The sequence below is a fragment of the Tetrao urogallus genome (assembly GCF_951394365.1).
Source record: "Tetrao urogallus genome assembly, chromosome: 10".
Lineage (NCBI taxonomy): Eukaryota > Metazoa > Chordata > Aves > Galliformes > Phasianidae > Tetrao > Tetrao urogallus.
Genome location: NC_136823.1, coordinates 1,345,268 through 1,360,082, shown reverse-complemented (window position 1 = coordinate 1,360,082; position 14,815 = coordinate 1,345,268). Strand labels below are relative to the sequence as shown.

The 14,815-nt window shown below is 61.5% G+C and overlaps 4 protein-coding genes across 4 annotated transcripts in view; 1 reads left to right on the top strand and 3 right to left on the bottom strand.

The window, feature by feature from the left end:
* Positions 1-64: 64 nt before the first annotated feature.
* NPRL2 (NPR2 like, GATOR1 complex subunit) lies at positions 65-2,722 on the bottom strand (the record flags this gene model as incomplete). The annotated part of the gene is made up of 11 exons (XM_079540318.1): positions 65-132; positions 282-424; positions 515-632; positions 708-801; positions 900-936; positions 1,011-1,108; positions 1,319-1,455; positions 1,669-1,777; positions 2,070-2,238; positions 2,313-2,404; positions 2,651-2,722. The coding sequence occupies 11 exons, from the start codon at positions 2,720-2,722 to the stop codon at positions 65-67; spliced, it is 1,137 nt and encodes a 378-aa protein (XP_079396444.1).
* Positions 2,723-2,934: 212 nt separating this feature from the next.
* Positions 2,935-3,754, top strand: CYB561D2 (cytochrome b561 family member D2; the record flags this gene model as incomplete). The annotated part of the gene is made up of 3 exons (XM_079540139.1): positions 2,935-3,061; positions 3,145-3,182; positions 3,251-3,754. The coding sequence occupies 3 exons, from the start codon at positions 2,935-2,937 to the stop codon at positions 3,752-3,754; spliced, it is 669 nt and encodes a 222-aa protein (XP_079396265.1).
* Positions 3,755-5,488: 1,734 nt separating this feature from the next.
* On the bottom strand, positions 5,489-7,189 carry TMEM115 (transmembrane protein 115; the record flags this gene model as incomplete). Its single annotated transcript, XM_079540458.1, has 2 exons — positions 5,489-5,687; positions 6,336-7,189. 2 exons carry the CDS (start codon positions 7,187-7,189, stop codon positions 5,489-5,491), a joined length of 1,053 nt encoding a protein of 350 aa, XP_079396584.1.
* Positions 7,190-10,088: 2,899 nt separating this feature from the next.
* The window catches only part of CACNA2D2 (calcium voltage-gated channel auxiliary subunit alpha2delta 2), a gene marked incomplete at both ends in the record, with an annotated part of 125,681 nt that continues 120,954 nt past the window's right edge, over positions 10,089-14,815 (bottom strand). The window contains 15 exons of the mRNA XM_079540401.1: positions 10,089-10,217; positions 10,550-10,638; positions 10,808-10,917; positions 11,008-11,131; positions 11,220-11,275; positions 11,880-11,932; positions 12,008-12,160; positions 12,337-12,408; positions 12,573-12,620; positions 12,838-12,932; positions 13,038-13,136; positions 13,218-13,321; positions 13,426-13,488; positions 13,629-13,719; positions 13,818-13,915. Of these exons, the coding sequence (XP_079396527.1) occupies positions 10,089-10,217; positions 10,550-10,638; positions 10,808-10,917; positions 11,008-11,131; positions 11,220-11,275; positions 11,880-11,932; positions 12,008-12,160; positions 12,337-12,408; positions 12,573-12,620; positions 12,838-12,932; positions 13,038-13,136; positions 13,218-13,321; positions 13,426-13,488; positions 13,629-13,719; positions 13,818-13,915 (1,384 nt within the window). The remainder of the gene's footprint in view (positions 10,218-10,549; positions 10,639-10,807; positions 10,918-11,007; positions 11,132-11,219; positions 11,276-11,879; positions 11,933-12,007; positions 12,161-12,336; positions 12,409-12,572; positions 12,621-12,837; positions 12,933-13,037; positions 13,137-13,217; positions 13,322-13,425; positions 13,489-13,628; positions 13,720-13,817; positions 13,916-14,815) is intronic.

Here is a 14,815-nt window from a genome sequence, read left to right as displayed (position 1 = left end):
GCGCGGAGGAGGACGCGGGCACGCGGGGACACACGCGGCGCGCACCCCGGCCGGGCCGGCTCCGTCACTTCCAGCACACGATGATGTTCGGGTCGTTCTCCAGGCGCTCGTCCAGCTCCTTGTAACTCATGCCTAGGGTGAAAAGGGGGTGCTGATCGCCGGGGGCCGCACCCCCCCTCCCTCCTAACACTGCCTAAGCATCTCCGCCCCCGCGTGTTCAGGACGCTCCAAACACACGTGGTTTGGGAGCTCGCAGAGGCGAGGCAGGGTGGCTCACTCACCCGTCTTGCAGCAGATCTCATCGTAGCTGTGGCACCCTGTGTAGAGACGGGCCGGAAGGCTACGCTCGTCCTGTGCCACCTTCACCGGGTACTTCTGCAGCCGCCGGATGAGCCCCTTCATCAGCCCGAACTGGATGAGTCTCCTGGGGGTGAGCGTGACACTGAGCCCTCAGGCAGCCCCCGCTCCTCTGCCTCAGCATTCCGCATCTGCCCCCACCACCCAGGGCTCGCACCTCTCATCCACGCGCTGCAGCTGCAGGGTGTAGCGGGAGATGAGGTCCCGCACCGTGGTACCGGGGCTGAGGCCGCAGTACAGCTGGAAGACGTCACGGAGGCTGGCTCGCTTGTGCCCTGTGGGGATGTGCTGCTGTCAGCCCCCATGGGCACGTTCCCAAGCATTTGGAGCTTAGCACAGCTGTAGCACACCTGGCTTGGTGACATAGGACAGGCACTCCTCCTGGAGGCACTTGTCATCCACCACGTCCTGGACCTTTGGTGTGGTGCAGTACACGTTGGAGTACTGAGGAGCAAGTGACAAGCGGCTTGGCTTCACCATGGCTCTGGGGGATCGATGGGTGCCCCCAGCACAGCCTCCCCACAGCACAGGCATCAGCTCACCTGAAGTATGGAGACGAGTGTGACGACCCCATAGTACCTGCAGGGCAAGGGGAAAGGTGAGAGGAGCAGAGGTCCCCTGCCTTGGGCAGCCCCCACCATGACTGCACTCACAGGAGGTTCTGCACGGCAATGCGCACCAAGTTCAGCTCCACATCTGCTTCAGCAGAAATCTTCTGAACGTGCCGAAACCCATCAATGTACGGCAGGATCTGAGAGTGGAGAGGCAGGAGGAAGTGGGGAGTGAAACAGCAAAATAACGAGCCATCCATATCAGCAGCCTGCTGCCTGTGAAAACCCACTGCACACTGGGCGAATGAGTCATCTGCAGTCCCAACACAAAGTGGGAAACACTGAATTATGCTGGGGACCATGCGAAGCTCCAGGGTAGTTCCCATCCCAAGCACCCTCTCTGCACGCACCTGTTGTGTGGTGAGGTCCCACTGGGAGTTGAAGAAGTCATCCTTGTTCTGGGTGAAGACAGGCACATCGTACTCCTGCACGATGGGGGGGTCTGGCCGCTGTTCAATCACCTTCAGGTGGATGGTGTTTGACTCATCTGGAGGGAAGATGAACTTCAGTTCCAAGAGACACCTCTGGAGCTTGCCATCAGTAGCCCCAGAACATCTGGAAGCCACATGAGCAGAGGAGTTTCTGGCCAAAACTCCATTCCTTTGAGCCAAGGTGGCTCAGGCAAGCTCTGACTGTGAGGACAAAGTGTTGGGGCAGCATCCCCCCCAGCCCCACTCTGCCCTTGATGCACAGTACCTACCTATGGGCAGGGTGCACTTTCCTTTAGCATTCAGCTCCTCCAGCAGGATGGTCATAATAGGCACCAGCTTCTGTTTACTCTCTTTATTAGAGATGAAACCGCTTTCCAGCTAAAGAAGGGAGAAAATTGTGTCAGCTCTTCCTGGGGGGGGGAGGAGCAAGAAGCAAGAAGTTTTCAGGGACCTTCATGACCACTCAGTCTGACCTCTTCAGGGATAACCACAAGCTACAGCACATAACTGAGGGTATTGCCCAAAAGCCTCATGAACACAGATGGGCTGCAGGACACCAATCGGCCCTCTGGAAAGCCTGTTGCAGTGTCTGACCGCTCTCACAGTCCAGCAGCTTTCCCTACTGCCCACCCTGACCCTCTCCACTCAGCACAGCCAGAGGCTGGCGCACCTCCAGTGTGGTGAGGTACCCCGCCAGCTTCTTGACGATGGGCTCCAGCGCACAGGCCTTGGCTCGCGCATCACAGACGAAGCCGAGGTTGAAGAGCAGGGCGTTGCGGCTGTACTTCTTGTGCTCGATGCACACCGGGCAGCCGATCAGCTTCTTCTCCATGGCAGTGCTGCGGGAGGACAGGGGCTGTGCCCAGTGCTGGGGCTGCGGGCAGGCACCCGCTTCCCTCACAGCGGCACTCACACAGTGATGAGCTTGTTCTGCAGCTCGGGCTTGGTGATCACATACACCTGCACGGTGTCGAACAGCTCCCGCGAGATGAAGTCCTCGGGCACCTGCAGGAGAGGTGGACTGCGGGAGGCAGAACCGACGGGCCCCGGCACCACTGCTACCACTGCTACCACTGCTACCACTGCTACCACTGCTACCACTGCTACCACTGCTGCCCCGGCGCTGTTTCCCCGCGGCACCCGAGCCCATCCAGCAGCAGTCACGCCCCCATCGCCGCCCCCCGTGTACCGTTCCCAATCCCCGTCGTTCCTCCCCGCCGGCAGCCATCCTCAGGCCGCGCCTCCCCGCACCTGGTAGGTGATTTTGGGCCCGAGCGTGGGGTGGAACTCGCTGAAAAACACGCACTCTATGCGGCCCCCCATGGCGGCACCGCTACGGCAGCTGGCCGGCCGCAGCACGCATGCGCCCCGCCTCCACCCCGCCCCCTCGGGGGCGCGGCCCTCTCCTTGAGCGACAACCATGTCAACCACTCAGAGAACGCGAGGTGCGGCCGGGGCGGGGCCGCCGGAGCCGAGCGGCGGCTCCCTCGTCCAATCGCTGCGCGCGCTTCGCCCTCCCGTTTCCCGGCGCCAGCATGGCGCTGACGGCCGAAAGCGATTCGCGGCTCTTCCGTTCGCTGCGCGCCGCCGCCGGCGCGGCCGCGCACGCCGCGGCGCTGGGGCTGCCCGCCGGGGTGGCCGTGCTGGCGCGGCCCGGCTCCAGTGAGTGCTGGGCGGCGGGGCCGGGCGGGCGGGCGGGCGGGCGGGCGGTAGCGCGGTAGCGCTGACGGGCGCTTCCCTTGCAGGCCTGTTCTCCTGGCACCCGCTGCTGATGGCGCTGGCGGTGAGTCCCGGGCCGCGGGGCGGGGGCCGGGCCCGGGGGCTTCGCCGACCCTCTCGCTCCGCCCGCAGGTGTCGCTGCTGATGACCGAGGCGCTGCTCGTGTTCTCGCCGGAGGCCTCGCCGCTGCGCGGGCTGTCCCGCAAGGCCAAGGCGCGGGCACACTGGGCGCTGCAGGCGCTGGCGGTGCTGTGCGCGGCGCTGGGGCTGGGGCTGGTGGCCTACAACAAGCACCTGCACGGCACCGGGCACCTGCGCACCTGGCACGGCCGCATCGGGCTGCTGACCGTGCTGTACTTTGCCGCGCAGAGCCTCGGAGGGCTGCTGCTGCTCTACCCCAAGCTGGCGGGCTGCTGGCCGCCGGGCAAGCTGCGGCTGTACCACGCCACAGCCGGGCTGGTGGGGTACCTGCTGGGCTGTGCCAGCCTGATGCTGGGCATGTGCTCACTGTGGTTCACTGCTGCCGCCCGAGGGGCCGCCTGGTACCTGGCCATGCTGTGTCCCGTGCTCACCAGCCTGGTGGTGATGAACCAGGTGAGCAACGCCTACCTGTACCGCAAGCGGAGCCAGCACTGAGTGCTCCGGCCCGGATGCTCTGCAGCTCCTTCATCCCAGATGGACCGTGGTGGCTGCGGGGCGCATCGCAGCTCCGGTGACACCGCCGGTCCCCAGCACAGGGAGTGAGAGAGCTGGGGAGTCCCACTCCATCCTCCTTCCTTTCCATCCACGCACAAATCCCTGTGCCACGGGGCTAATGGTGGCAAGGTTACGGCCTATTGGGCACCAGGGGGTGTTTTGCAGCCTGCAGGGGCCTGGTTCATCCCTCTGAGGAGTGCAGAGAATGGTACGAGCACAGGAGAATTCTCAGCAAACGCCTGTGTGGGTACCCATCCTCAACAGAGTGGAGGGAGCAGGCTTCGTGGAGCAGTGACCCTGGAAAGAATCACAGCTCCTCTCCTCCTACAGCAGCTGCCTCTCCAGCCCCAGTGGAGTGGCGCTCGATGGACTGTGCTGCGGTGGCCCCAGGGCTGCTCCCTGTCATGCTCCTGGCAGGGCCAGAGAGCTGGGAGCAGCACCCAAGCTGGGAAAGTCCTCTGTATCCAGAGCTTTTATTCAATAAAGATTCAGGCAGCTACAGCACAGCACAGCCTCATTACTGCCCTGGGGGCTTTTGGCCCCACATAGGGAAAGGGACGCCTTGGAGCCACAAGGAAGCGGTTGAAAATAGCGCTGACTGTAGGCAGGTGCTTGGTTCAGACCCTTGGCCCCCATGAGCCTTCACAGCACCCCAGCATTGAGCAGCTCCTGGTTTGGGGAGAATATCCCCTCTACACGCAGTTCCGTACCCCCTGTGCAGTGCAGGGACTTGACAAGCACTCTTTTAAAGAACTGTTTATTGATAACGAAATGTCTGTGTTTTTCCTAGTTGACAAAACCTTCCCGTGTGGTCCTTTAAAAAAATAAATTCATAACACCACTGTGGGCTGCCTCCCAGAGCCCAGGGTAAGGAGCTCCAGGAGCAGCCTCTCCCTCACAAGGACAGCCCAGCCACACAGAGGGAGCAGAAGAGGAGGGGGATCCAGTTTCTACCCACAGGACAGAAGCCTGGTGTCAGGGGAAGCAGCGAGTGCCCTGCTGTAAAAACTAATTCCAGCTTCTAGGATAATCTGACAAACGGATTAGTCGTGCAGCAGCCAAGGACACTGGCTCCTCCTGGGGAGTCACTGCAGCAGGAGAGGAAAGAGGAGAGAACCAACAGAACAAAGCCATGGGAGTCAGGGCTGATCCCCGTTCTACGTGCCTGTGACAGAGCCAAAAAACAGGCACCAGCCCTGTGTGGGAGCTCTGTCTACCTCCTGCAGGGTGGAGGGAGGGTGGAAACAGGCAGGGGATTTGGAAAAGAGACCCATGAGCCTTCTCATTTCCTAGAGTAAGAACAAAACTAACTCAATAAAGGAGAAAATTAAGTTCTGAGTGCAGAGGAGAAGCAAGAGAGCATGGTGCTTGCTGACTTTGCTCCCAGGGCATTGTGAGGTTCCTTCGTGGCTGAGTGCAGAGGCCTTTGGGAATGGAGCTGAGCAGTATGGATCGGTTCCAAGTCTCCCTCTGGAACAAAGCCCCCAGCACAGACATCCACCTCCTCATGAGAAGCCCCAGCCACTCCAGCAGGCAGCGAGAAGCAGAGCCCCGTGGCTCTGAGGTAGCCCCTGCCCCTGGGTCAGCAGCGTCCCCGCAGGCAGCGTCCCGTGTGGGCACCTGCAGCTCTCCCGCAGAGCCAGGGTGGGGAGAAGGGGGCAATGCAGCTGCAGCTCATGGCTGGGACGGGGCATCCTCAAAGGTGATCAGGCTGCTCTCATGGCCAGCTGCCTTCCCAGCCACGCTGGCCTCGGGGAGCAGCGGGCCTTCACTCTTCACCACCACCTCCTCCTCCTCGTCCTCCATGCTGGGCCAGGCTGTCTGGTCTTCCACACGCTTCAGCCGCTCGTTCAGCGCCTTCAAGGCCAGCTGCCTGCAGAGCAAAGGTGGGTGAAGGCTGGTGTGAGGGGACTTTGAAATGCGTTACCGCTTTGCCCCGCTCCTTTGCCCCACATGCAGCTGGAACCAGTCATGCTGCGTTTCTGACCAGCACCAAGGATCCCCGCCATGCCCATGCTGCTTGAGCAGGTGCTGCACTGAAGACAATGAAGCCAAACAGAGCCACCTCTGCTCTGAGATGCACAGTTCCCTTCCCATGCAGTGCATTTGGCTGCTGTTGGCTCACATGGGAACCACTCTAAGAACTGTACAGGAACAGTGAGCTGGTGCCTTGCCCCATGACCGAAGCACGGTTGCACATGCAGGGAGGGCTCGGTCACGGTGCTGATCAGCTCTCACTATGCCAGGTGACAGCACAGCCACAGGAACCATGTCTCCCCTCCCTGACCCCTCTCCAGGCCTCCCACTCATCCCCAGTACTTTGGCTCTACCCTGGAAAGCGAGGGTGGTGTCCTGCCCCAGCTGCACTCCCAGCACTTCACCAGCAAGTGGGCAATGGCAATGGACAAGTGCCAGCTGCTGAGCCCCCCGAGAAGGCTCCCTTCAGAGCCCCGAGCCTCCAACCCCCACATTAAGAGCTCCACCGGCCAACGTATGCCGGGCAGAGCGGGGTGAGTGGTACCTTCTCCTCTCGGCATCCTGTGGGTCCGTTCCCGGGAGGCTGATGGTGATGGAGGACGGGGCGCCCACATCATAGCGCTTCACCGTCTTCCGGCAGAGCCGCACCTTCACCAGAAGTGTGTGCACCAGGTTGGCTGCCAGCCCCACCGCAGGCTGCAGGATCTCAGGGAAGAACGTGGCAAAGGCGAAGTGGTCGGACATGTCTCCGCGGCCCCTACTGTGCCGCTGGTAGAAGCGGAGATAGACCCAGCTGGAGAGCAGCCCAAAGCCGTAGGAGGCCAGCGCGGGGCTCTCGATGAGGGTGGCGAGCCGCAGCGCGGCCAGCAGCAGGAGCAGCAGCACGGGCACGGCCTTCATTCGCACCTGGGGCACCCTCAGCACGGTGCTGTCGCCCATGGTCTGCTTGAGGGCCACCAGAACGCCGGCCAGGAAGCCGAGCCCGCCGTGGATGTGCACGTCGAACAGGTAGGCCACGTGGAAGGTGGCGGCGTAGGTGAGGAAGTAGGCGGCGGCCCCCAGCAGCCCCACGGAGGCGTTGACCACGGCGAAGAAGACGAGCAGCTCCAGGGCCCCCCAGCGCGGCTCCAGCAGCCGCCCGGCCGCCACCACCGCGCCCAGGCTGAGCGCCACGCCGGCCGCCCGCCGCTCCACCAGCCCGTGCGTCAGCAGCGTCCATAGCCAGCAGCGGGGCAGGAACAGGAAGCCGGGCGTCACCGCCAGCCCGTAAGCCGTGTCCAGCGCGAAGGACAGCGCGTACAGCAGCAGCACGGCGCCGCTCACCGCCTTCACCACCACGCTGGTGCCGCCCAGCGCCGCCACGCAGTGCTGCCGGGCCACCGGCAGGTACCGCCGCATCTTCGGGCCCGGCCCGCCGCGGGGAGGAGGCCGACGGGGCCCCGAGCTCCGGGCCTACCCCCGGAGGGGCGGGGCCGGGCCCCCTCGCGGCTCCCCCCGCCGGACCCTGCCCCCGCCCGCGCTCGCCGGCCCCGACCCCCGCGCCGCACGTCCCCTCTCGGGCCGCGCCGCTAGGCCAGGCCGGGCGCGGACAAACAGCGCTGTGCGCATGCGCCGCGGAGGGGCGGGGCCTGCGCGCGAGCGGCGTGGACGGAGCGGAGGGGCGGGGCCTGCAGCTGGAGGGCGGGGCCAATGAGGGTGGGGGCGGGGCCAGGGAGGGGAGGGGCAGCCCCGCCCCACGCGGCGTCTGCCGTGAGCGGGGACACGTGGGGGGCGTAGGGACGGGCACGTGGGCGCCGGCATGGGAGTCACAGACGTGAGGGACGCTGGCGCGGTGAGGACGTGGAAATGGGGGGCACAGACACTGGGGGCACGGATATCGGGGGCAGAATGTGGGGACTAGGGACATGGGGCACGGATACAGGGGACACGGACACGAGGGGGGCGGACATAGGAGACACGGACATGAGAGGGACAGACACAGACAGCGGGCTCGGTCACGGAGGGGCCGCAGACGTCGGGACGCTGACAAGGAGAGGCTGTGGCCGCTGAGGGCACGGATGCTGTGGGACAGGGGTTGGGGGATGTAGGGTTGGTGGTTCAGGGGGCAGATCTGGGGGACGTGGGTGTGAGGGCACAGTGTGAGCCAGGGACGATCAGTGGGCACTGGTGGGAGCCACACAGGAGACGCAGACACACAGGGGCATTGTGGGGGTACGTAGCATGGGACAGTCACAGGGCACTCGGGAACATGGACATGGGGACATGTTCATCAGGGGACGCAGGGGATAAAGGGATGCAGGGACAGGGCAGCCCGGGGCTGGGGATGTGGGCTGCATGGGCCCACCCGTGTCTTGCCCGTGTCCCCTGGCACAGACCAACCAAAGGGAGCAAGCCAACATCCTTCCCCTCTCCCCCCCCCCCCCACACCCCTGGGAAATGATGCAGCCACCACCTGTGAAGTGAAAATATGAACATTATTTAATAACTGAGTCTCTGTAATAAACCATTTGAAAATATTTTACAAGGAGTCACACGCACAATATCTTACAAATTGTCATTTTGTTGGTTTTTGAAGTTTTCCAACTCTTCTGTACAAAAAGAAATGAACAAATTAAAAATAAATTAAATTAAACCAATTAAAAACCCAAAGCCTTTGAATGAGCAGAGAGAAGCTTTCGGGGTGGGAAGGGGCGGACACGGCGCTGGTGGGGCAGGGGGCCGGGGCTGCGCCGTCCCTTCGTCTCTTGGTTTTAACTTAAAATAGACTATATATGTATATATTTATAGTTCTGTATAGTGGCGGTTTCTCGCGGAGCACCTAACTAGACTACAGCAGTACACACACTCCTGGTAACACAGAGCCATCTGTTCAAACACGGTTCCCAGAGACAGTAACCAAACACACACTGACTGAGAAAGCTACAAGCAGAATGACCATTAATTAACCCCAGCGCTTATCAGCGCCTCCCCAGCCCCTCCGGCTGGCCTGCTGCCCGCTCCTGTCCCCCCAAATGCCGGTGGGGCCGGGGCTGGGGACAGCCAGCGAGGAGCTGACAGCACCTGGCACTTGGCATGGCCCTGCTGGCGACACAGGGCTGGGGACAGGTGGCACGTCCCGTCAGGAGACACACGGTGTGTCCCGTTTGGGGACAGGCAGCACGTCCTGTCTGGGGACATATGGCACATCCTGTCTGGGGACAAGTGGCATGTTCTCTCTGGGGACACACTGTGCATCCCATCTGGGGACACTCAGTGCTTCCCATTTGGGGACACACGGTGCATCCCATTTGAGGACACACTGCATGTCCCATTTGGAGATGCTCAGTGCATCCTGTTTTGGGGACACAAAACACGTCCTCTATGGGGACACACAGTGCATCCCATCTGAGGACACATGGCATTTCCCATATGGGGACACTCACTGCTTCCTGTGTGGGGGCACATGGTGCATCCCATTTGGGGACACATGGCATGTCCCATTTGGGGACGCTCAGAGTGTCCCATGTGGGGACACATGTCCTGCCCTGTCCCGCTGGCTGGTGCGCGGTTTCTTTTGCAGGGCAGGACAGAGGGGCCAAGCAGAGCTGGGGCAGGTGGATGGGAAAGGTTTCACAGTGATCTGCAGAACAGAAAAGAAAAAAAAAAACGATTTTTGTCTTTTTTTTTTTTTTTTTTTCCCCCTCCTTTTCACCCCAATATCTGTGCCCAAGACACACGAATGAGAGCGGATGAGCTGAGGGTGGGGACCATGGGCTTGGTCCTGTCCCGGTGAAGGCGACACCTGGCTCCCCGCACCGAGCCCCGTGCCGCAGGGACACTGCAACCACTGTCCTCCTGCACCCTGGGGGCCGGCATCCCCGTGACCATACTGAGCAGGACAGGCAGGCCAACTTCTCTTCCCTTCTTTTTTTTTTTTTTGTGTGTAATTTTTTTCCCCTTTTAGCCCACGTGTCTTTGTCACCGACAACACGCACCATCGTTCTCCAGGCTGAACTAGATGTAGAAAGATCTGGTTTAAAATCTTGAGGCTAAAAAAATAGGCGAGGGGGAAGGGGGGGGGAGGCTGCAGCGGTGGGGGGCAGACAGGGGGGGCTTTCGGAGTCCAAGTGGCCGGGGGGGGCCGGACGCCGTCCCGGCTGGGGGGGCCCCTGCCCACACCCCAGCTCTTCTTTGGATGTGGCCGTGGGGAGCGCGGCCCCGAGGCCGTGGGGCTGTGGGGGGGTTGCTCCCATCCCACCGGGCCTTGGAAAGGGAATGGAGATGGAGGCTGAGAGAACAGGAGGGCGGCGGGCGTGGGTTAAAGGCAGGCGGCCGGGGGCAGCGGGTGCCGGCTGGTGCTGGCGTAGAGGAGCAGCAACTGCAGGGAGAGCAGGACCCCGAGGGAGGGGGTGAAGGATGCCCCTCGGCCGCAGTCTGAGGTATCTTCCTGGGGGGGCAAAGGGAGAGCAGACATGGGGCACTCACAGAGCCAACAGCACGCCGCAGGGGGATACGGTGTGATCCGCCCCTGTGCCCCCACATAACGATGCTCCCCTGGGCCCCCCATGGTGATGCCCCCTCCCTTAGGCACCCTATGGCTCCGGATCCCCCAGAGGGAAATCTCATGGCTCTGATCTCCCCCAGAGAGGCCCCCAAAGCTCTGTCCCCACCCTTCCCAGGAGGGCACCCCAAGGCTTTGCCCCCCTCTAGGGGGATTCCCCCCCTCTGATCCCTTTCAGCCCCTCCCCCAGCTCCATGCCCCCTCAGCCCCTCACGTACTGTTGCATTGTAGTCAAAGCAGATGTGGGGGCCTTTCCGGTAGCGGGGCCTGTCCACCAGCTCACACTGGTTCGGGTCTCTCGGGGGAGCTTAGTGGGTCAAGGAAACGACGGGGACCAGTGTGGCAGGGGAACACAGTGCACCTCAAGGTCCTCATGGTGCCCCATGGCCATGAGGCAGCTCCCCCTGCCCTGCCCTCCCCTTGCCCCGTTGTCCCTGTGCCACCTGCAGGGATGGCACCGTGTCTCCAAAGGATACCCCTGACCTCAGCCTGCAGCAGCTTGACGGACTCGCATTGGCTGCACAGGGGCTTGTCAGCCACCACGAAGAGCAGGTTGGTGTTGGCCAGCCTCTGCGCGTGGAACAGCCTGGAGGACGCACGGGTGGCGTTGGCCTTGTGTCACCATCCCTCCCTGAGGCCCACGGGGACACCACCAGGATGTAGGGGACAGACCCACCTGGAGCAGTTCCCACAGTCGATGATGGCGTTGTAAGTGGCATTGACGGTGCTGAAGTAGTACTGCGTCTGCTTCATGATGCAGCTCGTCTCCCTCGCCTCCATGCCTTCTGCCATGACGTCCTCTGCATCGACACAGTGTCCCGTGGCTGTGGGTGTCCAGTGAGGGGACATCACCCGTCCACCCACCCCTGGGACCAAGGTGGCTCTCACCTGTCTGAAACCAGCTGCTGTAGGTGAGGCTGTAGAGGAATTGCTGGAAGAGGGACCTGGAGATGGGAACGTGGCTGTGTGAGCCGTGCGTCCCTGAGAACACACTGGTGTCACCCAGTGGTGCCCCAGACAAGGGATGAGGCACAGATGGCGCTCACAGAATCACGGAATCATTTTGATTGGAAGTGATCCCTTAAGTCATCAAGTCCAACTGTTGGCACAGCTCTGCCAAATTCACAGCTAAGCCAACACATGTCCCCAAACACCACATCCACATCTCTTTGATGCCTCCAGGGCGCTGACGCAAACCACCTCCCTGGACAGCCTGTCCCAGGGCTTCACAACCCTTTCTGTAAAGACATTTTTCCTGATATCCAAACTAAACTTCCCCTGGCACAGCTCCAGGCCATCCCCTCTCATCCTACACCCGTTGCTTGGCAGAAGAGATCAACTCCATCTTGTCACAGCCTCCTTTGAAGTCATTGCAGAGGGCGATGAGGTCTTCTTGAGCCTCCTCCTCCCCATGCTAAACAATCCCAGTTCCCCCAGACTCTCCCCACTTAGATTTGTTCTCTAGGCACTTCCCCAGCTTCATTGCTCTCCCTTGGATGCCCTCCAGCACCCCAACGTCCTTCTTGCCATGCAGGGCCCAGCACTCACCAGGCTGCTGCCGAGGTCCACCAGGCCAGGTTCAGCAGGTCGGCCACGGTGGGCTGCGGGAAGAGGGGTGGTGAGGTGGTGGGACCCATGAATGATGCCGGCACAGCCATGGGTCGAAGGGCACTCACCACAAAGACACCACGTGGTGCAGCACCCGTGTTGCTCTGGGCCTCAGGGGCACAGACGGACTGGAAGTCGTAGGACTCTTTGCGGGCATAGAAGGAGTTGTTGTAGAGGGCAGACATCAGGTTGGCATCCACCTCGCTGAAGAACTTGCCCACCTGAAGCGGGACATCGGAACAGTCTGCATCCAGCGGCACAGAGCAGACCTTGCTTCGGGGTTTGCTGTGGCAGGGACTCAAGCGGGGGTGCATAATGTCACGTGTGACATGAATTTAGAAGCCTCAGCTCCCTGCTGCCATCAGGACTGCAGCATTCTGGGGATTGCACTGCTCACCTGGTACCAGTGATCCTCCTGGTTGGAGAGTACCAGGAAGCCACCGTCATCGATGAGGACGCAGATGAGGTCCTGGCAAAAGAGGGCAGCGTCACCCACCTGCCTTGTCCTCCATAGGCAGGGCGTGAGGGACCGCCAGCACCACCCTCACTCACCCCTCACCTGGAGGCTTCTTCCCCATGGGAGGGCCTGAGGCCATAGGGACTAGGGACCACCCAACCCTGCTCAAAACTCACCTTGTTGTTGGCCTCGCAGTCCATCTCACAGCTGCTCGAGGGGTCACACTGTCAACCAAAATGGTGGCAGGGTCAGTGGCACCGTCCTTCCCTGCTCAGGGGAGGATGTGCCCCTGCTGGGCTGGAAACTGGTGCCATGTATTGGGTGATGGGGCCGGAGCTGCAGGCCACTGGGGACATGGACAGCAGTGCCCAGGAGTGCTCCCCAGTCATGTCCCTGGTAAGCAGAGCTCTGTCCCCATCCCCAGCCCTGTCCCCAGCATACCCGGCGGGAGCCCAGCTGGTCACGGTCTGTCCGGTTGCTTGCCAGAACCTTGAACTTCTCCGCCCAGGCCTCCAGGTCCAGCTTCACCCCGACCACTTGGGGAGAGGAGCCGCAGTCAGAGGGGGGAAGGGCTCAGCCCTGGCTCTGGAGGGATGGGGACATCCCCAGCCCAGTGGTACTGTCACTCAGCCCCTGCACACCTGCTGGCTTCAGTGTCTTGCCCCCGATGCTGAGCTCCACAGCGGTGCTCACCAGGATCCCAATGGTGTTGTTCTCCAAATCCAGCCCCTGGTAGCCATCTGTGGAGGACAGGGGTGGCACGAGGTGGCACACGGAGACAGCCAGGGCACACCTGCAGTGCTTTGCAGGCACTCACTCACCATCCCTGTAGGGTGGTTTGAATATGTAGCCCTTGTTATCCAGGCTCCTGCGGTAGAAGCTGGCATTGAAGGGCTCCGGCTCCTCCTCCCAGTCATCTGCAGCTCTGGAAGGGAGCAGACACAGCCATGGGTGCCCCTTGTCCCCAGCTCTGCCATCGGATCTGCCACCACAAGGAACCAGGCATGGGCACCCCACCAGAACACTCACTTGTTTGGGAAGACACGGGTGATGCCACCATCTGTGGCTGCGAAGACAGCCAGGAGACTGTACCTGCAGGGAGAGGCGGGGATGCAGAGGCGGGGCTTCGTTGTGTCCCTGTCCCCTGTCCCAGCCCCTCAATGTCCCCCACCCCCTCTGTCCCCACATCCCCAGGGACAGCTACAGGGAAGGGTCCTCTGTCCCCTGCCTACGTGTTGAGGTCCTGGTCCTTCCAGACGCGCTCCACCAGCTGCTGTGTGATGCCTGTGTCCAGGATTAGGTTGTGCAGGAGGAAATTGTCACCTTGGGAGAGGAGCAGCATGAGGTGAGGGCCGGAACCTGTGGGGCTGCTTGTGCCCCATGACCTGCATCCCCCCCGTGAGCTGACCCCGGCTACTCACACTGCTTGGAGTCTGGGGTCACCTTTTCCATGAGGGCAATAAAGTTCTCCAGGAACTCGGTGTTGTTATCTGACAAGTCGAGGTCTTTGCAATACTCTCTGGGATTTGGGTGACAAAATGTGTGGTTCATAAGGATGAAAAAGGTAAGATCAGTTTTCCCCCCATGCCAGTTGTGCTCATGTCCCCTCACCTGCTGGGCTCCAGCCAGGTGCCCACGGCCCCATGCCACCTCCTCACCCCAAACCCAGCATGGCAGTGAAGAGCGAGCTGTGCTGGGCTGTGGGCATCTCCACCACCTGTGGTACCTCTGGCTCCAACACCTCTGCAGCCACTGAGGTGCCACCAATGTGCTGTTACCTCGTTGGTATAAACTGGTGCACCCCGTGCCCCATTCTCTCCATTCTGGTGACACTGAGTGCTGTTGCAGCCACCAAGCTACATGTCCCCATCCATACCCGCTGGCAGTGGTACTTACCTTGGGCACATGCTGGGGACCCTGGTGACAGGGACGGTGATGCTGTGCCCGCCCTGCTGGATACACCCTGGGTCTGGTTGCTGGGCATTACTGGGGTGAGGGCTGCCTTGGGACCCTTTCCACAGGGCCACCGTGTCCCCTCTCGGGGGAGCAACCATCTGCACAACCACGCGGATGCACACGGGTACACGGACGGCACGCCCACAGGGAGAATATGGGATATACGGTTTCTGAAAATGATTGGTGGCACATCCTATGGGTGCCTGCTGAACAGGAGGGGGCTCGGGGAGCTGCTCCATGGCCCAGAGCGCTCAGCCCACTTTTCGTCACCCAAAGCTCCACAGCTCCAGCTGCAAAAGCCACGTCCCCCTGCTGCCTCCTAAGTCAATGCTCCCTAGCTAAGGCAGGGCAGTTTGAGGCAGAGCCGCTCCTCCCACTCCATTCTCCACCCCTATCCTGATCACACCATGGGCAGCATCTTAGTTATAGGATTTATACATTTCTTGTTGAGATTCTGCTTTGG